This window comes from Tachyglossus aculeatus, chromosome 22 (genome assembly GCF_015852505.1).
Source record: "Tachyglossus aculeatus isolate mTacAcu1 chromosome 22, mTacAcu1.pri, whole genome shotgun sequence".
NCBI classification, from domain to species: Eukaryota; Metazoa; Chordata; class Mammalia; order Monotremata; family Tachyglossidae; genus Tachyglossus; species Tachyglossus aculeatus.
The window spans coordinates 13,352,524-13,374,869 of record NC_052087.1 but is presented as its reverse complement, the minus strand read 5'-3'; the positions used below and the strand labels follow the sequence as shown (position 1 = coordinate 13,374,869).

Sequence of the window (22,346 nt, the reverse complement as noted above, 5' to 3'; positions counted from 1 at the left end):
CTTTAGTCTACACTTCACTCTGCTGCCCAGATTATCTTGGTGCAGAAATGCTCTGGGCATGTTACTGCCCTCCTCAAAAATCTCCAGTGGCTGCCTGTCAATCTATGAATCAAGCAAAAACTCCACACTCTTTTCTTCGAGGCTGTCCATCACCTCGCCCCTCCTACCTCACCTCCCTTCTCTCCTTCTCCAGCCCAGCCCGCACCCTCCGCTCCTCTGCCGCTAACCTCCTCACTGTACCTCATTCTCGCCTGTCCCGCCATTGACCCCCGGCCCACGTCCTTCCCCTGGCCTGGAATGCCCTCCCTCCACACATCTGCCAAGCTAGCTGTCTTCCTCCCTTCAAAGCCCTACTGAGAGTTTACCTCCTCCAGGAGGCCTTCCCAGACTGAGCCCCCTTTTTCCTCTTCTCCTCCTCATCCCCCCACTCTACCTACTTTCCCTCCCCACAGCACTTGTATATATTTATGCAGATTTATTACTCTATTTATTTTACTTGAACATATATACTATTCTATTTATTTTGTTAATGATGTGCATATAGCTTTAATTCTATTTGTTCTGGTGATTTTGACGCCTGTTTACATGTTTTCTTTTGTTGTCTGTCTCCCCCTTCTAGACTGTGAGCCCGTTGTTGTGTAGGGGCCATCTCTATATGTTGCCGACTTGTACTTGCCAAGTGCTTAGTACAGTGCTCTGCACACAGTAAGCACTCAATAAATACGATTGAGTGAATGAATGAATTAATTAATCAGACTGACATTTTTCTGCGTGAAATAATAGTAATAGTATTTACTAAATTCCAAGGACTGTACTAAGCATGGGGTTAGATCAGTAAGTGAATAAATGGTATTTATTGAGTGCTTACTGTTTACAGAGCACTGTACTAAGTACTTAAGCACTTAGATAGGAGATAATCAGTTCAGACACAGTCCCTCTCCAATGGGGCTTACAATCTAAGTAGGAATGAATATAGATAACGAAGCTGATGAACAGAGAAGTTAAATAACGTGCCCAATTTCACACAGCAGGGAAGTGGAAGAGTTAAGATTAGAACTCAGGTCTTCTGACTCCCAGGCAAGAGCTGGCTTGGGAGTCAGAGGACATGGGTTCTAATTCTGACTCCTTAACTTGTCTGCTGTGTGGGCTTGGGCAAGCCACTTAACTTCTCTGTGCCTCAGTTACCTCATCTGGAAAATGGGGACTATGACCGTAAGTCCCACGTGGGACAACCTGATTACATTGTATCTACTCCAGCACATAGAACAGTGCTTGGCACATAGTAAGCACTTAACAAGTGCCATAATTATTATTAGTATTTGACCACACTGCTTTTCTGACTTCGCTATGCAATATACCCAATGATTAGATGTCTTGCCACTTCTCAGAAGTTACAGTGAAACCCTGTGATCTAAATATTTTTTTTTCCCGTAGCCATGGATATTTGGGAGTCCTCTCCAACCTGATCCTTTGATCCTATTGTTCAGCCAAGTTGCTGAGCTCAGTTTCCTAAATGGTCACTGACCATTTAGGTCAGTGACCTAATTTAATGGTCCCTGTAAATAACCTGCTAACTTCATTGTTTCATTTATAAATGTCAATCCTGGACTTGAAGTAGAAAAAAAATAAACACTTTGAATTAGGGGACAGTGCTCTGATAATTTGCTTGTCTCTTTCCCCACACCTATGTATAAGAAAGTCAGGTAGGAGTGGAGCTAGAGGACGCTCAAAGTTAGTGAGTGCTTCATCCCCTGAGTTTTCTATAGTCTTACAAGGAAGCAGTATCACTGTACTTCAGTAGGATCTATGGTGTGGTGATAAATGTGGCTATTCCTGGTTGTAGCTTCTTCCATCAGTCATCTATTTCTCCGTAGGAGAACGTAGGCTCCACACTAAACAGGCTCTCCCACAGGCTGACAAAACAGAGTACTGTTGAAGGAATTTGACTGCATCGGGACAATGGAAGGGTTTTGTTGTTGATGATGATGTTGTTGTTGTTTTTGGTTTATAATGGTATTTGTGAAGAGTTTAGTAAGTGCCAGGCATTCTACTAAGCACAAGATACAGGGTAACCAGGTTGGGCACAGTCCATGTCCCACATGAGGTTCACAGTCTTAATCCTCATTTGCAGATGAGGTAACTGAGGCACAGAGAAGTTAAGTGACTTGCCCAAGGTCACACAGCAGACAAGTGGTGGGGTTGGGATTAGAACCCAGGTTCTCTGAATCCCAGGCCTGTGCTCTATTCACTAGGCCATGCTACTTCTCATTCATTCATTTATTCATTAGATCATATTTATCGAGCACGTACTGTGTGCAGAGCACTGTACTAAGTGCTTGTCATGAGGCGATGGTTCTGTTTTGGCTGTTCTCTTCCAGCCCCATCCACTAAGCGTCCTCCTTTTCTCATTGAGATTCAGATTTCCTGCTTACCTGCTGCCTCCTGTACCATTGTAAGTTCCAGAAGTTTGCACAGACAGGACCTACTAGATAAGGTCATTAATGAGTCCATAGACCTAGCTGTAGTTCAACAGCTAGTAGCTTAGTAAGAGTAGTTATTAAACTCTCTAGGGGTAATACACTCTAATAAGTAGTTGGGAAGTAAAACCTGGTCTATTCCCTGTCCACAAGAAGCTTTTTAATAACAATAATGGTACTTGTTAAGCATTTACTAGGTAACAGGTACTGGGGTAGGTACAAGTTAATCCGGTTGCACACACCCCCTGCCCCATATAGAGCTCACATTTTTAGTAGGAGGAAGTAGGATTTAGACTGTGAGCCTGTTGTTGGGTACCGACCGTCTCTATATGTTGCCAACTTGTACTTCCCAAGCGCTTAGTACAGTGCTCTGCACACAGTAAGCACTCAATAAATACAACTGGATGAATGAATGAATGGAGAGTAGTGGTTCTGGAATCCTATGGAGGTTTCCCTAGGGATGAGAACTGAATGATAATAATAGCAATGATAATTATTATTGTATTTGTTAAGTGTTCATTATATGCTAAGCACTGCAGTACACACGAGATATCAGGTCAGACACAGTCCCTTTCCCATATGGAGCTCACAGCCTAAGTAGGAGGGAGTCGGATTTAATCCCCTTGGCCAGATGAAATAATTGAGGCATAGGAAATCAAGTGACTCGTCCAAGGTCACACAGCAGGCAAGTGATGGTTTTAGGATCAGATTCTCAGGCACCTTAACTTTCCTCTAGGCCATGCTGCTTCCCAGGAAATAAGATAGTCACTGCTCTGAACCCTCATTCACCCTTCCTCCTCCCCCGACTCACTGCCAAAACTGAGTCTTGGTACACTGGAGAAAGGGTATAGTTGCTTTGCTAATGCACTTAAAAAAAGTCAGTCTTTGGAGAATTTGCCAAAAATGCTCTCTATAAAGTCAGATTGTCCCAGTGGTATTCCTGGAAGCTTATGTGAGTCAAGAATTTGTGATGTGATGTGCTCCAAATCTGGTGTTAGACTCCCAAAGATCCTATAAAACCTGAAGCTCATATTCAAAGATTTTTATCTTCAATTTTTATAAAATGAAAGCAAACAAAATTCTGTTAAAACATTTAACAATTTGAATTTAGCCCTAGATTGGGCACTTTAGTTTGACTCAGACTTTATAGAAGGCATTTTTCATTAAATTTGTCCGGTTCATTATAAGTCTCTATGGGGAAAATAGTCTCCCAGTTTGCTTTCCCATTTCTTGATTATGCCTGGAGTTTTTTCCTTCTGCACACACTCAAATCCATAAAATTTCTGACAAATATTTAGGAGGATCTGTGTGATTAAAGTGCGTAAAAGATTACAAGATTCCAAGGGCAGTTTGAATCAGTTACCCAAGAGAAGCGTTTTTTGCCCTTGAGAATCTGTGCATTCGTCAGATACTAATATTCAATCCATATTCAATATTCAATCCACATATTCAATCCATCACTAAATCCTGTCACTAAATCCTGCTTCAGTTTCTCATTTGTAAAATGGGGATAAAATGCTTTTTCTCCCTCCCTCTTAGCCTATGATCCCCACATGGGACAGGGACAGTGTCAGTTGTCATTATCTTATATCAACCCTGGTATTTAACACAATGTTTGGAATGTTGTAAGTGCTTAATAGTGTCACCTCTGTTTTATTATTATTTAGTTAACTTTTCTTCAATTCATGTACCAGCAAGTGTTGATAGGAACTTCCCCTGACATGCCTACTTAGTTTGAAGACAGCATGATCTCTTTTCTCTTCTTCATTCCCTTCCTACCACCTCTATTTCCATATATCTGTAAGTACATGCATGCACCTGGACTCATTTAGACTTCATTCTGTGCAGCCTTAAAGTTCCCCAAATATATCCTTTTTTTCTCCTTATTCCAACTGAAACTGCAATCGTCTATTACTCTCTCTGCTATTCTCTGATATAATTGAATCAACGCTATCCTCCTCTGAGTCTCTTTCCCTCCTAAATGAAAAGATTCAGGGTTATTTCACTACACATTGTTAACCTTCATTTTCATAACTGGTTCATCAAGTAGGTAAAATCTTGCTTTTTTCTTTTAGTTTAAAGATTCCATAATTCAATAGCACTATAGTTGAATAAGACAAAATATTTCTGAAGATAGACTGAACGACTGGCTAGATTGCTTTCTCCCTGCAGAATTATCTTCCCATTTTTTTCTCAATAACATTCATTATGTAAAAATGATTTTATACTTGCTGTATACATTATGCTTTTGCATCTTTCTTAGGCCAAATATAAATGTTAAATAATGAAAAGGAGTTTCTGAAAAGAAAGTGGCAAGGAATTATATTTGCTGCTGTGTCAGTTGTGAAAATATCTGAGAAACTATTGAATGCAAATTCAGATTGTATGGCAGACAGGCAAGTCTTTGGAGGTTTGTCTTTTATTTCTTTGTAATAGTATGTCTAGAAAGCTTGTGCTGCTACATCTGAACTGTACTGTTAGGTAATTTTAGATCCCCAATACCAGTCAACAAACTACTAATCGAATGTGGCGTCCTGCAATTCCTTTGTAAAATCATGGTCTCCAAGCGGCCACCTGATTTAAAGTCTATTTCTAACAAGAAAATTTATCAGGGCAACTAGAATATAGCTGTGGTACCTGCACCACGGATTGAGCCAATGTCAATTCAGGAATTGGGTATTGGAAACAGGGGAGGAGATTTAAAGGAAGAAGACCAGGGTTTTTGTCAAGAATGGGAAAGAACGGTTTGAGCTGATGCTGCTGGGAAAAGGTTATAGTTGAAGTAGAGCTTATGTTCCAGTTTGTTAGTCCACGGACAGGGCAACTGTGTTTTGGAAGTTTCTAAAAAGAAAGATCTGTAGCATGAAAGTTGTATATTTTATGAGTGGATTTTCTTTTGACTTAGTAATATTGTTAATTTTTTATCATATGTGGGCTTGTTAAGTAGTGATTGCTTATGCTTTTACTTGCTCTTTCAGCTTATCTTTTGTTCTAGTAAGGCTTTTTTAAATTATTGAAACAGAAAGTCATTGTGTACCAAATTCTTGATTCCTGGTTCAAATTTATATAATAATATTGAGGAAAGGGACAGAATCTAAGATAGTAAGACCTTACTTATTTGGCTCAGTGGAAAGAGCCCGTGCTTGGGAGCCAGAGGTCATGGGTTCTAATCCCTGCTCTGCCACTTATTAGCTGTGTGACTTTGGGCAAGTCACTGAACTTCTCTGGGCCTCAGTTACCTCATCTGTAAATTGGGGATTATTCATTCATTCAATCGTATTTATTGAGCGCTTACTGTGTGCAGAGCATTGTACTAAGCACTTGGGAAGTACAAGTTGGCAACATATAGAGACGGTCCCTACCCAACAGCGGGCTCATAGTCTAGAATGGGGAGACAGACAACAAAACAAAACATATTAACAAAATAAAATAAATAGAATAGTAAATATGTACAAGTTAAATAAATAGAGTAATAACTCTGTACAAACATATATACAGGTGTGAACCTGTGAGCTCACACAGCCTGTGAGACTGTGAGCCCCACGTGGGACAACCTGATCACCTTGTATCCCCCCCAGCACTTAGAACAGCGCTTTGCACATAGTGAGTGCTTAACAAATACCGTCATTACTATTATAGAAAAGCAGCATGGTTCAGTGGAAAGAGCATGGGCTTTGGAGTCAGAGGTCAGGGGTTCAAATCCCAGCTCCACCAATTGTCAGCTGCGTGACTTCGGGCAGGACACTTAACTTCTCTGTGCCTCAGTTACCTCATCTGTAAAATGGGGATTAAGACTGTGAGCCCCCGTGGGGCAACCTGATCACCTTGTATCCTCCCCAGCCCTTAGAACAGTGCTTTTCACATAGTAAGTGCTTAATAAATGCCATCATCATTATTATTGTAAATTATTTTGGAGAAGACTAAGATTTTAAGTCATGGGATAATGGTGATTTATCTGAGATATCAGAGTGTTCTAATCTGACAATGTTTTCCAAATAGGGGTGGAAAGCTGAGGGCCTGGAACTACCAAAATCTCTATGAGCTCTAGCTGGGCAAGTCCTGGCTTGTGTGAACACTAGTACTTCTTGACTGTTTATTCTGTGCAGAACACCGAACTAAGGACTTTGGTGTGGGAAAGGTACAACAGTAGTAGGCATTATTCTTGTCCTCAAGGAATTTAGCATTAATCTAGAAACATCCAGTATGCACCTTTAAATCCCTCAGAGTTCCTGAGAACTCTACATAGACGCATCCATCACTAATGGTGAGCTTTCTAAAGCCAGTCTAAGCAAAGTGGCCTAGTATAAAAAGCACAGACTTGAAGATCTGGCTTTTAATCCTAGCTTTTCCACTTGCCTGGTGTGTAACCATGGGCAAGTACCTTAACTAACTTCTCTCCACCTCACTTTCCTCATCTGTAAAATGATGATTCAATATTTGTACAGTGAGACTTCTGTCATATCTTCCTGCGATGCTTTTCTTTCAAGTCAAACTTCATACAGAAACTGCAGCATTCCCCTTCTCCACTCTTTCTAACATTATCATCCTGCCTAGAAACAAGAGGGCACATAGTTCAAATATGAATGTATCATAACTTATACAGTGATGCTTTCATAGCTTTCCTGATTATACTTGGCATTATATTAGTTTTTTCACTAGCCTTATAGACTAGGCCATTAATTTGAGGGAGAAGTTGACATTGACTCCAGGAGTACTTTCCTGATTTGTGAATGGATGTCAGATTGTGAGTAGGATTTGTATTTCTCTACATATCATTTTTGACACTTACCTGCCTTTTATCCTCTTCAGCCTGGTATTCACCACTATCTACTGTCATCTGTGAAAATGGAGATTTTATTTCACACTCTCTCTTAAAAATAATAATAGTTAAGGAACTGGTACTATGGACAGGGACTCCATCTACCTGCTCTGTTACACTGTCCTCTCCCAAATGCTTAGTACAGTGTACTGTACACAGTAAGTGCTCAATAAATAAGATTGGTTGTTTAGCACTTACTCTGTTCCAAGCAATGCACTAAGCACTGGGATAAACAAAAGATCATCAGGTTGGTTACAGTCCTTATCCATGTAGGGATCACAGTCAGAGTAGTGTGAATAAGAGTAAATTCCTATTTTACAGATGGGAAAACTGAGACACAGAGAAGTTGTGACTTCTTCCATCTTAACCAGCAGCTAAGTGGTAGTCTGGGGATAAGAACTCAGGTCCTCTGACTCCCAGGCTCCCACTAGGCCGGTTGCTTCTCTCTTCCAAATAAATTATGAGTAGTCTGAATAAGTGAAGTCCTATTAACTCCTTGAGAGCTTATCTATTTCACCTCTCAGTTCAAAACACTGGTCACATATCCCTACCCTTTATACAGCCTTCCTCTGTAACCATTCTTCTAACCATGAAGCATCGTCCTTCCAATTGCATCAACAATCAGTGGAATTTATTGAGTGCTTACTGTGTGCAGAGCACTGTACTAAGTGCTTGATAATGCAATGCTTTCTAAGAGCCTCTAGTGTGAAACTGAACCCAAGTATTTTGGGAAATCCCAATAGATTATATGCAATGGTTGTTGTTTTCTTATGCTGTAGAGTCATTTCCTATCCATAACAATTCTATGGACATATCTCTCCCAGAACGCTCACCCCACCCTCCATCTGCAATTGTTCTGGTAGTGTACCCATATTCATTCATTCATTCACTCAGTCATATTTATTGAGTGCTTAGTGTATGCAAAGCACTGTATTAAGCGCTTAGAAGAATATAATAAGTCAACAAACAGACACACTCCCTGCTCACAATGAGCTCACAATGTGGAGTGGGGGACAGACATTAATATAAATAGATAAATAAATAAACAAATAAAAGAAATATACAGGTATATACATAAGTGCTGTGGGGATGGGATGGGGGATGAATGAAGGGAGCAAGTAAAAGTGATGCAGAAGGGAGGGGGAGAAGAGGAGAGGAGGGCTTAATCAGGGAAGGCTTCTTGGAGGAGCTGTGCCCTCAATAAGGCTTTGAAGTGGGGGAGTGCAATTATCTGTCTGAAATGAGCAGGGTCCAGACAAGAGGTAGGATGTGGGCGAGAGATCAGTGGTGAGAGAGACTAGATCTAGGTACAGAGAGAAGCTTAGTATTAGAGGATTGAAATGTGTGGGCTGGGTTGTAGTAGCAGCGTAGGCGAGGTGAGGTAGGAGTGACCAAGGTGATTAAGTGTTTTAAAGCCTTTGGTGAGGAGTTTTTGTTCGTGTAGGTGGGTTGGACAAACACTGGAGTTAATAAAGTGGAGGAACGTGGTCTGAACATTTTTGAAGGAAAGTGACTGGAGCAGCAGAATGGAATATGGGATGGAGTGGGGAGAGACAGGAGGCAGGGAGGTCAGCAAGGAGGCTGATATAATAATCCAGGAGGGATAGGAAAAGTGTTTGCCTTAATGTGGTAGCGGTTTGGATGGAGAGAAGCAGCGTGCCTCAGTGGAAAGATTCCGGGCTTGGGAGTTAGAGATCACAGGTTCTAATCCCGGCTCAGCCACTTGTCAGCTCTGTCACTTTGGGCAAGTCACTTCACTTCTCTGTGCCTCAGTTCCCTCACCTGTAAAATGGGGATTAAGACTGTGAGCCCCACGTGGGATAACCTGATGACCTTGTATCTACCCCAGTGCTTAGAACAGCGTTTGGCACATAGTAAGCGCTTCACAAATACCAACATTATTATTATTATATGGAGAGGAAGGTGCAAATTTTAGTGAGGTTGTGAAGGTAGAACTGACAGGATTTAGGGGTAGCTTGAATACGTGGGTTGAACAAGAGAGAGGAGTTAAGCGTAATGGCAAAAGCTTTCTTTGTAAAAATAGGGAAGTGGTTCATCACTGCCTTCTTCCGCACAGTATAACTTAATCTCCACCCTTGACTCTCTCTCCCATACTGCTGCTGCCCAGGACTGTGAGCCCACTGTTGGGTAGGGACTGTCTCTATATGTTGCCAATTTGTACTTCCCAAGCGCTTAGTACAGTGCTCTGTACATAGTAAGTGCTCAATAAATACAATTGATGATGATGATGACAGGTGAGTGTTGACTTGTAACAGATTGCCTTTCACTAGCTGGCCACTGTTCAATCTAGGAATGGAAAGGGTATGCCTCTGCTTGACCCTCCCTCACATAGCCGAGACTGGTAGAGTACTGGAAACTATCTAGGTGCAATCTTAAGAGGGTCATATCCACTATACCTTCTTTAAATGTGTGTTTACTGACTCCTCCAAAAGGAAAAAAAGTTTCCTTAAAAAAGCCATGTTATATTTTCCCCAATAGGCTCTGCATTTTACTGTCTGCTGATCCTGAACTTATTCATTTGGTCAGTTTTACCAGGTGTAGAAGAGTTAGGGATCCATAATTTCTTAGATCTCTTTGATATATTTTCTTGCAGAAGAGGGTTTACAATGGTGATGCATCCTGTTCAGTTATGTTTTACAGCAATAGGTTGCAAAGTCTTACTCACTATATCCTTTCAGAATCACTAGATAGATTTACTATGAATAGTAACCATTCTACAATAAGTTATGTGCATTATCCCTTTTACTAGCCCAGCTTGTAGCTCAAGGCAGGAAAATGGGGATCTGAGGAATATGAGAATTCAGATAACTGAGGATAGTTCAAGAACATCTGGGAGTTATAGTGGAAATTTGGAGAAAGGGGATGGATAAGAAACAGTAAATTGGCGTATGAATTTGCAGAAAGAAGAGAGATGACTGCTAAGAATAGGAGATTGTCAGTTGGTCATACACAATTATTTTGTCTGAGTGCTCCTTCCCTCTTGGTAGAGATAAAATGTTCAGTCTGAATTTGAATGGAGCTGGAGACAAGGGATTCTGTGTTGTTTTAGGGAACCGTAGGAAAGTCTACGTTGCAGTGTGACAAGTGCTTTCATAGTTAACTTGTCCCTCCTTGCCCCCATATGCATGGAAATGAGTTCTTGACTGCAATACTCTGACCCAAGAAATCTTGGATCCATGGGAGAGAATTCTATAAGTGAGCCTCAGCTTGATTTGGATTATAAAAGCCCCAAAATTTCAGGTGAAATAAAAATCACAGGAAAAAATCTGATGGTCTACCTTAAGGGGCGTGTGTGTGTGTGTGTGTGTGTGTGTGTGTGCGCCCATGTTTTGGGTGTGTGTTTATTCTATTATTAAAGTTCTCCCTTTACTTCTCTGAAGTTAAATGAAGGAGAATGGGGGTGATGGAGGGGAAACCAGATTTTCTTGTTTTGAGGATTTCAGTCAGTGGGCTCAATTTTGAGTAGAATGATACATTTGACAAATTTTAGATCAGGACTTAAGTAGGAAAGTGCCTCACATGAATGGATTTTTGTATCATTTTTGATGTTCAGGAAGAAAGGGTGTGGAAGTGATGCTCTGTTGACCTAGTGGTTAATAAACTTGGAATTTTTTTTTGTATATAATTTCCTCAGTGCATAGAGTGCAGTAAGACCTGGAGCTTTCAGGCCTTTGTCTGCCCATCCATTTTGGAATTTGTGACCAGAAATAGCATTATAATTGAAAACATTATCACTTTGAGCAAATCCTGATGGTATTAATTACAAATTTTAGAAGTGTCAGGAGAGCCTTTCAACAGAGTAGAGCTGGGCTTGGTTTCCTATTTTCAGTCTACTTAGGTTGATTTAATCGCTTTAATCCTGAATGAACCGCTGCTATCCTTATTCTCCAAACCCAGCAACTAAGCTTTTTCTCATTCTGTTGCAATGAAAGGGAGAGAGGTTCAGTTCAAAGGAAAATCATTTTTCTTCCTTACCTTGTAATTTGCCACCCAACAGTACATTAGTCAGTAATTGTATATTAACACGACCATGTTTCTTCTAAATCTCATGTCAATTCTTCCTAATAAAAGCAAAATAGTGCATTTGTTTTTCTTCTGATCACTCTGCTCCACTTTATTTCCTGCTTACCATCACTCTCTCCAATCCCATTTCATGCTTCTCCTAACTTTCTGGGGCATGCTTGAGCTCTTTAAATAGTTCATTGCATCTTGGAGTGAACCTGTACACTTAGAACTTCTAGAATTTATGAGACCTCTTTGTAATATACCTTTCTACTTAAAAAAAACCTTCAGAAAAAAACAAAATCACAGTCCATTTTGGGTTCAGCAAGAAATAGACTGCTACTGTCATTATCTGAAAATGGGTCTGACTCTCCCTTGGGTCACCTAGAGATTGTAAGATCCTTGAGGGTAGTGATCATGACTACTAATTTTATACTACACTCCCAAGTATGTAATTTAGTGCTCTGCATACAGGTTCTCAATAAATATCGTTGAGCACAGTCTAAAATGTGTTGGGTTTTTTTGAAAGAGAAAATTGGATAAATAAAATCTCTGCTGCAGCACACTAGGGAAGTATTTTGAGAGAACTTCATGCCTGTGCTTTCTGTGTTAGACAGGGCTACGAAGAGCTGGAGAGACAGCTGAAGGAAGTCTTTAAGGAAAGAAGCAACATTCTCCGTCAGCTGTCAAAGACATCAAAAGAACTTGATGGCATTAAAGTAAACTTGGAGGTTAGCTTCCTATTTATCAGTTTTTTAATTTACTTTTATTAAAATATGTATTTTTATTTAAGCATGCCTGAATTTAAAATGAGTAACATAAATGGCTATTAGTAACAATTAGCAATTGGTGTGGGGTACTATAATAATAATAATAATAATAATGGCATTTATTAAGCACTTACTATGTGCAAAGCACTGTTCTAAGCTCTGGGGAGGTTACAAGGTGATCAGGTTGTCCCACGGGGGGCTCACAGTCTTCATGCCCATTTGACAGATGAGGGAACTGAGGCCCAGAGAAGTGAAGTGACACAGTCACACAGCTGACAAGTGGCGGAGCTGGGATTTGAACCCACGACCTCTGACTCCAAAGCCCGGGCTCTTTCCACTGAGCCACGCTGCTTCCCATTTGCCTTGTTTTTGAGAAAACTATTGGAAATTCAGGTTGAAAACTGCAGTTCTCCAAATCAGATGTTTTTGGTTTGCAAAGCCATCAATTTGGCCTAGCTTCAAGGATCAATTTATGTACATGGCTTTCAAATTTCAAAATAAGATAAAGTAATTCACAGGGCGAATGAGTACAGGGATGAGCATGTGAAGAAAATTGAAACAGGTTTTTAAAAAGTCCTTTATATATCAAATTGTTGCCAACTTGTACTTCCCAAGTGCTTAGTACAGTGCTGTGCACACAGTAAGTGCTCAATAAATACGATTGAATGAATGAATGAAATTACTGATGTAGTGATATGTGTTCCTAAGGAAAACAACTGTAGCTATTCTGCAGGGTGCAAAACCTAAGACAGGTGGGGAAAAAATCATGATTTCTAGTTATTGGTGTCAATCAAGCAATCAATTGTATTTGAGTGTTTACTATGTGATCCCTGTACTAAGCTCATGGGAGAGTACTATACAACTGGTAGATGTGATCTTTGCTCACAAGAGGAAGTGACCGCAATCAAGATAAATTACCTATAGGAGAAATTGGAGAGTATAAGGAGCACATAAGTACTGTGGGGCTGGAGGTGGGACAAATATCAAGTACTTAAGGAGTACAGATCCAAGTGCAAAGGTGATGCAGAAGACAGGATAAGTAAGGGAGATGTAATTTTAGGAGGGTTTTAAATGTAGTGAGAATGGTGGTCTGTCAAATAAGAAGGGGTAGGGAATTCCAGCCTGTAGGAAGGATGTCAACAAGGGGTCGACAGTGAATCAGTCAAGATTGGGATGCAGTGAATAATATGGCATTAGTGGAGTGAAGTGTGCAGTTTGAGTTGTAGGAGATCCGTGAAATGTTAAGAAGTGGAGAAGTGATTGAGTGCTTCAAAGCTGATGGTAAGGAGTTTCTGTTTGATGTGGAGGTGGATAGGCCAACCATTGGCGATATTTGAGGAGTACCGAAAATGTGAACTGAACGTTTTTTTAGAAAAAAAAATGGTCCAGGCAGCAGAAAGAAGAATGGTTTGGAGAGGGAAGAGACAGAAGACAAGAAGTTCAGTGAGGAGATGGGTACAGTAGTAAAGGATCAATATAACTACATGAATCAGCATGGCGGCAGTTTGGATGGAGGAGAATGAATGGATTCTAAAGATCTTTAACTGACAGGTTGTGTTGAGATTGAATAGGGAAGTTGAAAAAATACTAAATAATCACATTGGATACAGTCTCTGTCCCACATGGAACCTACAGTCAAGGAAATATTCAGCATAGAAAAGGTTCTTGATGCTGTGGGAGTGAATGAGTTCTCCAGGGCTGTGGGTATAGCAGGAGACCCAAATCTGAACCTTGAGAGACTCCCCCATTTAGAGAGTGGGAAGCAGAGGAGTGGTGCTAAAAACAGGTGTCTCTCTAACCAGTGAACTGCAGGGGAATTTTATAGGTAGCGTTTGTAATAATTGAACAGGGTATGACTGAAAAATTAGACTGATCTCTTGGAAAGTGCTATTTTTATAATGAACATACTGGTGCTGAATTTTCACTGCCTTTTACTGCTTTGATCTTGGATGAAGTGATAGGTAGTACAGGAACACCAGCTGACTCCTCTATGTTTGTGAATTAGTGTTACTGTGCCTGTTCCAAAGTATATGTTCAAAGAAAGAGCAGGGAACATGTTTTTATAGTCTATTGTATATTTAATCCCAGTGAGATGTAGACTTAAGTGTATTCTCTTCATGAACCTATCACATATTAGCTATCTCTTCAGTCGCATCTGTAAACTGATCCACCTGTATTCATTCATTCATTCATTCAATCAATCAATCGTATTTATTGAGCATTTACTGTGTGCAGAGCACTGTACTAAGCGCTTGGGAAGTACAAGTTTGCAACATATGGAGATGGTCCCTACCCTACAGCGGGCTCACAGTCTAGAAGGGGGAGACAGACAACAAAACAAAACATATAAACCAAATAAAATAAATAGAATAAATATGTACAAGTAAAATAAATAGAGTAATAAATATGTACAAACATATATACATATATACAGGTGTTGTGGGGAGGGGAAGGAGGTAAGGCAGGGAGAATGGAGAGGGGGAGTAGGGGGAGAGGAAGGAGGGGGCTCAGTCTGTGAAGGCCTCCTGGAGGAGGTGAGCTCTCTGTAGTATTTTGAAGTTGTCTTCTGTTTTATTAATTTTTTCCAATATGTCCTCAAATCTGTGCATTACCAGCATTACTCAGTGTGAATCAGAACTGCACATTGCTTACCTTTGTTTACAGTAAGTGGCAAGATCTGGTGTCCTATGAGAGTCTTACATAAGATAGCTTCCCATCAGAGCTGTTCTAGGAATCTCAGAATTGACCCATACGACCTTTTCTCCTCTTGATACAGCCCCAGGCCTGTCCTCTCCACAGGGATTCTCTATTTTCCCTATCCTCCCTCCCCATAACTCACTCACCCCCTCTTTCCCCTGACTCTTTGTGCCCTCTATTTTTCCTACAGCTTCATTGCTGTTGGGTGCCATCAGGAACATTTGTGGCTCATTGCCCCAACTTTCATAGTGGCGATTCATGAGGTTTGGGGAAGGGTAGTGGGAGAAGCAGGCAGTGGCTGTGGAAGAGAAAGAAAAGGGGGAGAAGTAGTGGTAAAAGTAACTGTGGTATTTATTTAACCCTTAGTATGTTCCTAGAACTGTACTAGGTGCTACATCAGATGTAGGAAAATCATCATCATCATCAATCGTATTTACTGAGCGCTTACTATGTGCAGAGCACTGTACTAAGCGCTTGGGAAGTACAAATTGGCAACATATAGAGACACAATCCCTATCCCATATAAGACTTGATCTATTATCAAATACCTCCTGAAATTATATATATTAATGTCTGTCTCTCCTTCTAGACTGTAAGCTCATGGGCAGAGAATATGTCTACTAACTCTTTTGTACTGTACTGTCCCAAGGACTTAGTACAGTGCTCTGTCCTCAAATACCAATGATGATCATCATGATGAATATGACGCACTATATGAAATGCTTGGGAAATTGAACAGAACAATTCTATTTTTATTTGGGGAAGGAAATTGTTGATGTTGAGATTCTCCTGGGAGGGAGGTCCCTGTTGCTAGAAGAACCAGCTCCCAAGATAAAGGTAGGACCGTGTGTAAATACCAAATTGGTGATCTTGTGTTCTGGGATCTTGGTTCTCTTGGCACAGTGGGTGCCCACCCAGGCAGTGAACTCTCAGTGAACATAGAAGTCCTCTGTCTGCACAGAGCTCACACTCTGGAGGAAGGAGAAGGGTATTTTAACCACATTTGAAAGATGAGGAAACTGAGTCAAAAAACAGTAAAATGATCTGCCCAAGGTCATATAGAAGGCCAATTGGGCCAGTAGAACCCAGGGCTACTGACTTTGTTCCGTAGTCTTTCCACTAAGCCATACTCCAGGGTGAATTTGTCAAAGCAGAGATGGGAGAAGCAATCTTCTTAGAGAGGAGGTGATTTCTACAGGACTGAGGCTGAATCATTAAAATGTGACAATGTCCATACTCTTACCACCAAGCAACAGTATAGATCGTGTCCATTATGATCTCTTCTTTTCTGTTTTAACAGTCTTTGAAAAATGATGAAGCATCTGCCAAGAATGATGTTAAAAAACTTCTGGAATTAGGACAAAAGCAAAGGTAAGATTCTTCTTTCTCCTGTTCCTTCTCTTTTTCCCTTCCTCTCCTCCTTTACTGATTCACTCTGTGTGACAGATTGAAACTATGGCATTCCATATTCTGGCTTAAGCTACTAAGCAAAGAACATAGAACAAAGAGGTCATAAACAGAAACTCTCCATAGAGATTATTCAAAAGGGGAAGTAGTGACAGATGGTGGGCAGGGAAATATAAATTTTATTGTATTCTCCCAAGCACTTAATACAGTGCTCTGCCCACCGTAAATGCTCAATAAATACAATTGATTGATTGGTGGAATTGCTTTGACCTGACAAAGCAATACATTCAGTACATTCAATTCAATACATTTCATTCATCATCCAGGAATTGACAAAATGAACAAAATATATCCATTTATAACAAGTGCATTCCATTCAAGGAAACAATTCTGTGTAATTCTCTAAGTGAATACTAGAGAAGCAGCGTGGCTCAATGGAAAGAGCCTGGGCTTTGGAGTCAAGGGTCATGGGTTCGAATCCCGGCTCTGCCAATTGTCAGCTGTGTGACTTTGGGCAAGTCACTTAACTTCTCTGGGCCTTAGTTCCCTCATCTGTAAAATGGGGATTAAGATTGTGAGCCCCCCGTGGGACAACCTGATCTCCTTGTAATCTCCCCAGTGCTTAGTACAGTGCTTTGCACATAGTAAGCGCTTAATAAATGCCATTATTATTATTATTAAATAACTGGAGGAGATAGTCTGTCAGAAGGCAGATATGGCAACTACATAGTCAACTGATTTGCCTCTGTACCTTGCCCTATAATCAACTACTGTGAGAAAAATAGATTATTGAAAATAGCTCAAAATTAGTTACATATATTTAAAATGCAATATGATAGTAGAGGTATTTTTAAAGCATTTATTATGTGCCAAGCATTGTATACGGCATTAGGATAGAACTAAGATAGCCAGCTTAGACATAGTCCCTGTCCCTCATGGGGTTCATGGTCTAAAAGAGGGAGACCAGGTATTTTAACGATAAAGAAACTGATGCGCAGAGTGATTAAATGACTTCCCTAATGATCTGCAGTCAAGAGGTAGAGTTGGGAGTAGAATCCTGGCCCTCTGACTATTAAACTTACATTGTTTCACTAGTTTCCCAGGGGTGGAAGAGAGGCTGGAGCGTGCTTTTAGAATTTAAATTTGAAATGACTGAATGTGCAGCGATGTCATTGTATTTGCAGGGAGGCTATTTGAAAAGCATTGTGGATTACTGGAAAGAGCAAGGGTTTGGGAGTCCCAGGACCTGAATTCTAATCCTAGACATGTTACTTTGCCTGCTGTTGACCCTTGGGCCAAGTCACTGAATTTTTCTATACCTGTTTCCGCATCTAAAAAGAATATTAAATACCTGTCCTCCATTCTACTTAAAATGTGAACCTTCTATGGGACAGGATGTGTTCTGGTGTGCTTATCTTGTATCTATACCAGTGCTTATTGCTACTTATTCATTTTTCACTACCAAGACCCCACTAAATATGTTTGAGCTTGTTGGAGCATCATGCTAGGAAAGAAGATGACCCTGAATTGACCACTTTCCAGCGAAAGTTTGGAAATGTGTAAGCAGGTTTGCAGTGAAAGTTACTCAAGTGTTTATAATGCTCATTAAGTGAAAACCATGGAAACCATCCCTGTGGGTAATAATCCAATGATTAAGCATTTCATTTGGTGGAGCAGAGATTCTTATGGTTTCAGTAGGTTTCAGGAAAAACAAGGTTGTTAAAAGAAAGCTGATGTTACAGATGAGGCCATAATGAAACATTTATTTTATCAGTAAGTACAGGTTAATAGCAGCTACAAGCAATATCTTTCACTAAAATGAATATAAGTAGTACAAAATAGTCATTTTTGTCATTCTGCAGTACTCCTTTAGTACAGTATAATGCATTCCATAAATCAGAAAGTACTCAACCTTTTTTGACCAAGGCACCTGCTGACTGGGTTTTAGCTAGTTGGATTTTCTTGGTGATAAAGTTATTTGCTCAGAGTCTGGGAGCTTCATTAACTTTTTCCAACTCCAGCATTTAACACATCTGGGCTGCAGCACACAGAGTGGTTTCTTGGTAGCCATGTGAATTCTCAAGCAGTCAATCAATAATATATGAGTGTTTATTGTGTTTACTGTGTTTATAGAGTACTGTACTAGGCATTTGTGAGGAGGGTGCTACAATAAGCATAGATAGTTGAGCCCCCAAAGAGCTCTCAAAATACCAAGTGTTATTTTCAAAATAATAAGCTGTCTCACAGTAATCAATAGTGAGCTCAGTCTAGTTGGGACATGTCATAGATTGTAGGTTGAAGCTTTTGTGTTTCTTTTTACTCATACTTTAGAAAAAGTCTGCCTATTAAAACATGTTATTAAAATGGTCCCTTTAATAGTGTAATGTATAATCATCATCGGAAATTTGTAATAGATTTGAAATTCCATGCCTTGGACTCAATGCATTATTACATGCTAAACATTTTAAAAATGTAATGAAAAGATATAGCTCATTTAGAGAATAATTTCATTTAAAGAGTAGTTCCTGAGTGTGTGAAATAGCAAAATTTCTTATTTTATTAAGGGGGAAAAAGCTTATTTAATCAGATAACTGAATCCCATTTCATGTATTCAGTAGAATTTACTGAATGTCTATTTTTATGTTGCTCTTCTATGTACTTTGAATGTGTAATAAAGGTAAAAAAGACTGACCTTGGTCTCAAGGAGCTTGCAATCTGGAGATTACAGTTTGAAGATAAAAACAAATTTAAAAAACCCCTAAATTTAGACCTACCACTGCAAAAGATTCCAGCTATAAATCCTGCCTGGTAGCTGAAGACAAATATATGAAGAATCCTTTTTCCTATGGTTACAGATCATAAGTCTCTTTGATATGTCACCACATATGGTGTGACTTTTTTTCCCCCTTATGCTCAACATGGGGAATCCCAGGCAAAGAATTAAATATTTTATTTTTTTGTTTCACTGAAATAGCAATTTTATTTGGAAAATATTTTCTATAAGCTTCTTCTGTGCAGTTATAAGGAATAAATCAGTGAGGAATGGCAGAAAGGGGTTGCATTTTTTCACTATAAGAAAAACCAAAATAATTTTTTTTTCCGTTGTTTCAAATGCACCAATCTCTTCAGCTGCATTAGCATGTTGGCTTTGCAATTGCTATATTGATTCTTTTTTCTATACAGTATTCAACTTGCAAATATTTCACCCAATGGGTCTCATTGTAGATTCCAAAGACAATTTTCCTTACACAGAATGAATTTTTTTCCAGTTATGCTGGAGAGGAGTCTTATTAGAAAGATGTGAAGTTAGGCTCAACACTTTTTTGGGTTTTTTTTTCTGCAGAACTAAAGTTGTCTATTTCCTAAACAAAAGTAAACAAGCAAAAAGTTTTCTTAATGGATGGAAAGGCTGAAGAAATTGTGTTGTCTTTTTACTAAATTAGGGAAGAAATGAAATCCCTGCAGGAGGCCTTTCAAAAACAGCTAAACGAGGCAACTGAGAAAGCAGAGAAACAGCAGGCTACCGTGAGTGAATCTGTGTCTTCTTCATTTCACCTTTATCTTTGTGACTGTGAAAGATTCATTCTGACTGGCATTACTCTCTGATTAAAGGCCTACATTCCTTCATTCATTCATTCATTCATGCAATCATATTTATTGAGCGCTTACTATGTGCAGAGCACTGTACTAAGTACTTGGAAAGTACAATTCAGCAATAAGGAAAGACAATCCCTGTCCACACTGGGTTTACAGTCTATGACATCACCTAAAGGCAAATGATCAGAAATGTGACAGTTTGATGCTATTCTTTTTAAATGATGTTTGTTAAGCACTTACTATATGCCAAGCTAATCAGTTTGGATACAGTCCATGTACCACATGGGGCTCACAATCTTAACCCCCATTTTACAGATGTGGTAACTGAAACATTCAGAATTTAAGTGACTTGCCCAAGGTCACACAGTAGAGAAGTGGCAGAGCTGGGATTAGAACCCAGATCCTTCTAACTTCCAGGGCCATGCTCTATCAACTAGGCAATGCTGCTTCTCTTAAGGGGCTTGAGATCAGGCTGAGAGAGTACATGAAAGTGAGAACTGCTTTCATTTCTGGATGCATAGTCTGGTTTAATCAAATGGGATGGTGAAAAGGAGCAGGTCAGCATTTTGAATTCAAGAAATCCACAGATTTGACCTCTACTCTATCTCCTTCTTCCCAAATGGAGCTAATGTTGCTTCAATGAAGGGAGGATGGAGCTATCAAGTCTACCTAATTTTGGTGGCTCCTAATATCACTTTACATGGAGAAAGCTGCAGTCAACAGGAATGATCTCCCAGGTAAAGAGTTAAACCTCTTTAACTTGGAACCATATTTGGGATCATTCTAATAAAGTCTTTGACCCCTACATCTTTGTTTACTTTCTCCAAAGGAAGAGCAAAAGGACAGCAGGCCTTGATTTAAAATAACGAGTCTTGTTCTCTATAAAGCATCCATATACCAGCAGCAGGATAGGTTCTTTTTGACTTTGAGATTTCAAGCTTCTCCCTACCACAAGCATCCTATCTCTGACCACGGGTGAAATACACCAGCCGGAAAGTAAGGGAAAGATCACTTGAAGAAAAGATAATTTGTACACATTTCAAACAAGCATTACTTCCAATTTTAGCTAGAGTGAGATGTGTTTACATTGTTCTCAGCTTGGGATGTGATCCCACTATCCCCTGCTGAAGATAATTCTCTTAAAGTAAAGGGCAATTTACCTTCAAAGAACTGCCTTCTCGTCCAAAAAGAATTAGAAAAATCCAAACATTTTCCAACTCTTCATTATGGTCTAAGGTCACATTTTGGTTTGAAAATTTTCCAAACCAAATGCCTCCATTTTATCAAATGCACACTGACTTGTTTAGGGTGTTTCTATTTCAGAAATCGACTGCAGAAATTAAATGGTAGAAAAAATATTGCACACAATGCAATATTCCATCTATGACATTCGATTGAAAACAAAAAATGAACAGTAGAGGAAGCAAAATGTGATGTACATCCCTAAAATTAAATTAATATTGAAGAAATGTGATGGAATACTAATGAGACAAGCAAACCAATTTGAAATATTTGGAACCCTAATCTGATGTTTGTATGGGCAGCTAAAGTACATCTGTGAGCTAGTATTAGACTTCTTTTTTAATTGAAGTTCGACTTCTCCTGCCCTTGTTCTTATTCAATTTCATACACAGATGTCAGGTTTAGCTTTCGGCACTTTTCCTTGACACATTTTGTTCCATTTTCTTGCCAAGAGTTGTGCGATTAAATCTGGTCTTGTGCATTTCTTTTCTGACTGACTCTACACAAATTTTTCTTGATTGGACAATTGACATGTACAAAACATCCAGTTTTGAAAATAAAACCTGGATTGCAGAATTGTTATTAAAGAACTGAGAATAATACTGCAATCATGTTTCTCATTACTGTATATTAGTTGATTGCCAAATTAACAGTATGAATTTTGATATGTAGTAAACAAAGAGCACCTGCCCATAAAGCAATGATTATGCACATTAACCTATTTTAGTATTTAGGAATTTAAGGTAATTAAGTAAATCAAATTATATTTGAAAACCTGATATGGGCTTAGTTTGCCAAGGGAAGAAGGGAACTTATGAAGTGAATACATGCATTCAAACATTTGCCTCAGAACTCAAAGAAATTAATGTATACACAAACTCCCACAGATTAATTAATCCTTATGAAATTTGAGTTTGCCAGCAGTCCATCTTGGTATTTCTTTGAAGTACCCAGATTATCTTTATTCTCAACACCAAGCTCTGTAAAATGAAATCTATCAGAAATCAGGACCAAAAATTCAGTGGAATAGTAGACTGGAAAACAGGCTAATTTCTTCCACTATAATCATTTAAGTAAGCATCTCCAGCCCATAAGGAAACAAAGTCTATTGTACATCCCAAGATATTCTCCAGATTCATTCATTCATTCAGTCGTATTTATTGAGCACTTACTGTGTGCAGAGCACCGTACTAAGCGCTTGGGAAGTACAGGTTGGTAATATATAGAGACGGCCCCTACCCATTAGGGGCTCACAGTCTAGAAGGGGCTCACAGTCTAGAAGATGCCAGTGCTTCCATTTCCTATCAAAATTGA

At 39.5% G+C, this 22,346-nt stretch overlaps 1 protein-coding gene across 3 annotated transcripts in view; it reads left to right on the top strand.

The window, feature by feature from the left end:
• Positions 1 to 22,346, top strand: part of LUZP2 (leucine zipper protein 2) — a 356,281-nt gene that overhangs the window by 175,950 nt on the left and 157,985 nt on the right. For all 3 annotated transcript variants that reach the window (XM_038765103.1, XM_038765101.1, XM_038765102.1), the window contains exons 2-4: positions 11,933 to 12,050; positions 16,087 to 16,157; positions 19,637 to 19,718. In XM_038765103.1, coding sequence (XP_038621031.1) covers positions 11,933 to 12,050; positions 16,087 to 16,157; positions 19,637 to 19,718 — 271 coding nt within the window. The remainder of the gene's footprint in view (positions 1 to 11,932; positions 12,051 to 16,086; positions 16,158 to 19,636; positions 19,719 to 22,346) is intronic.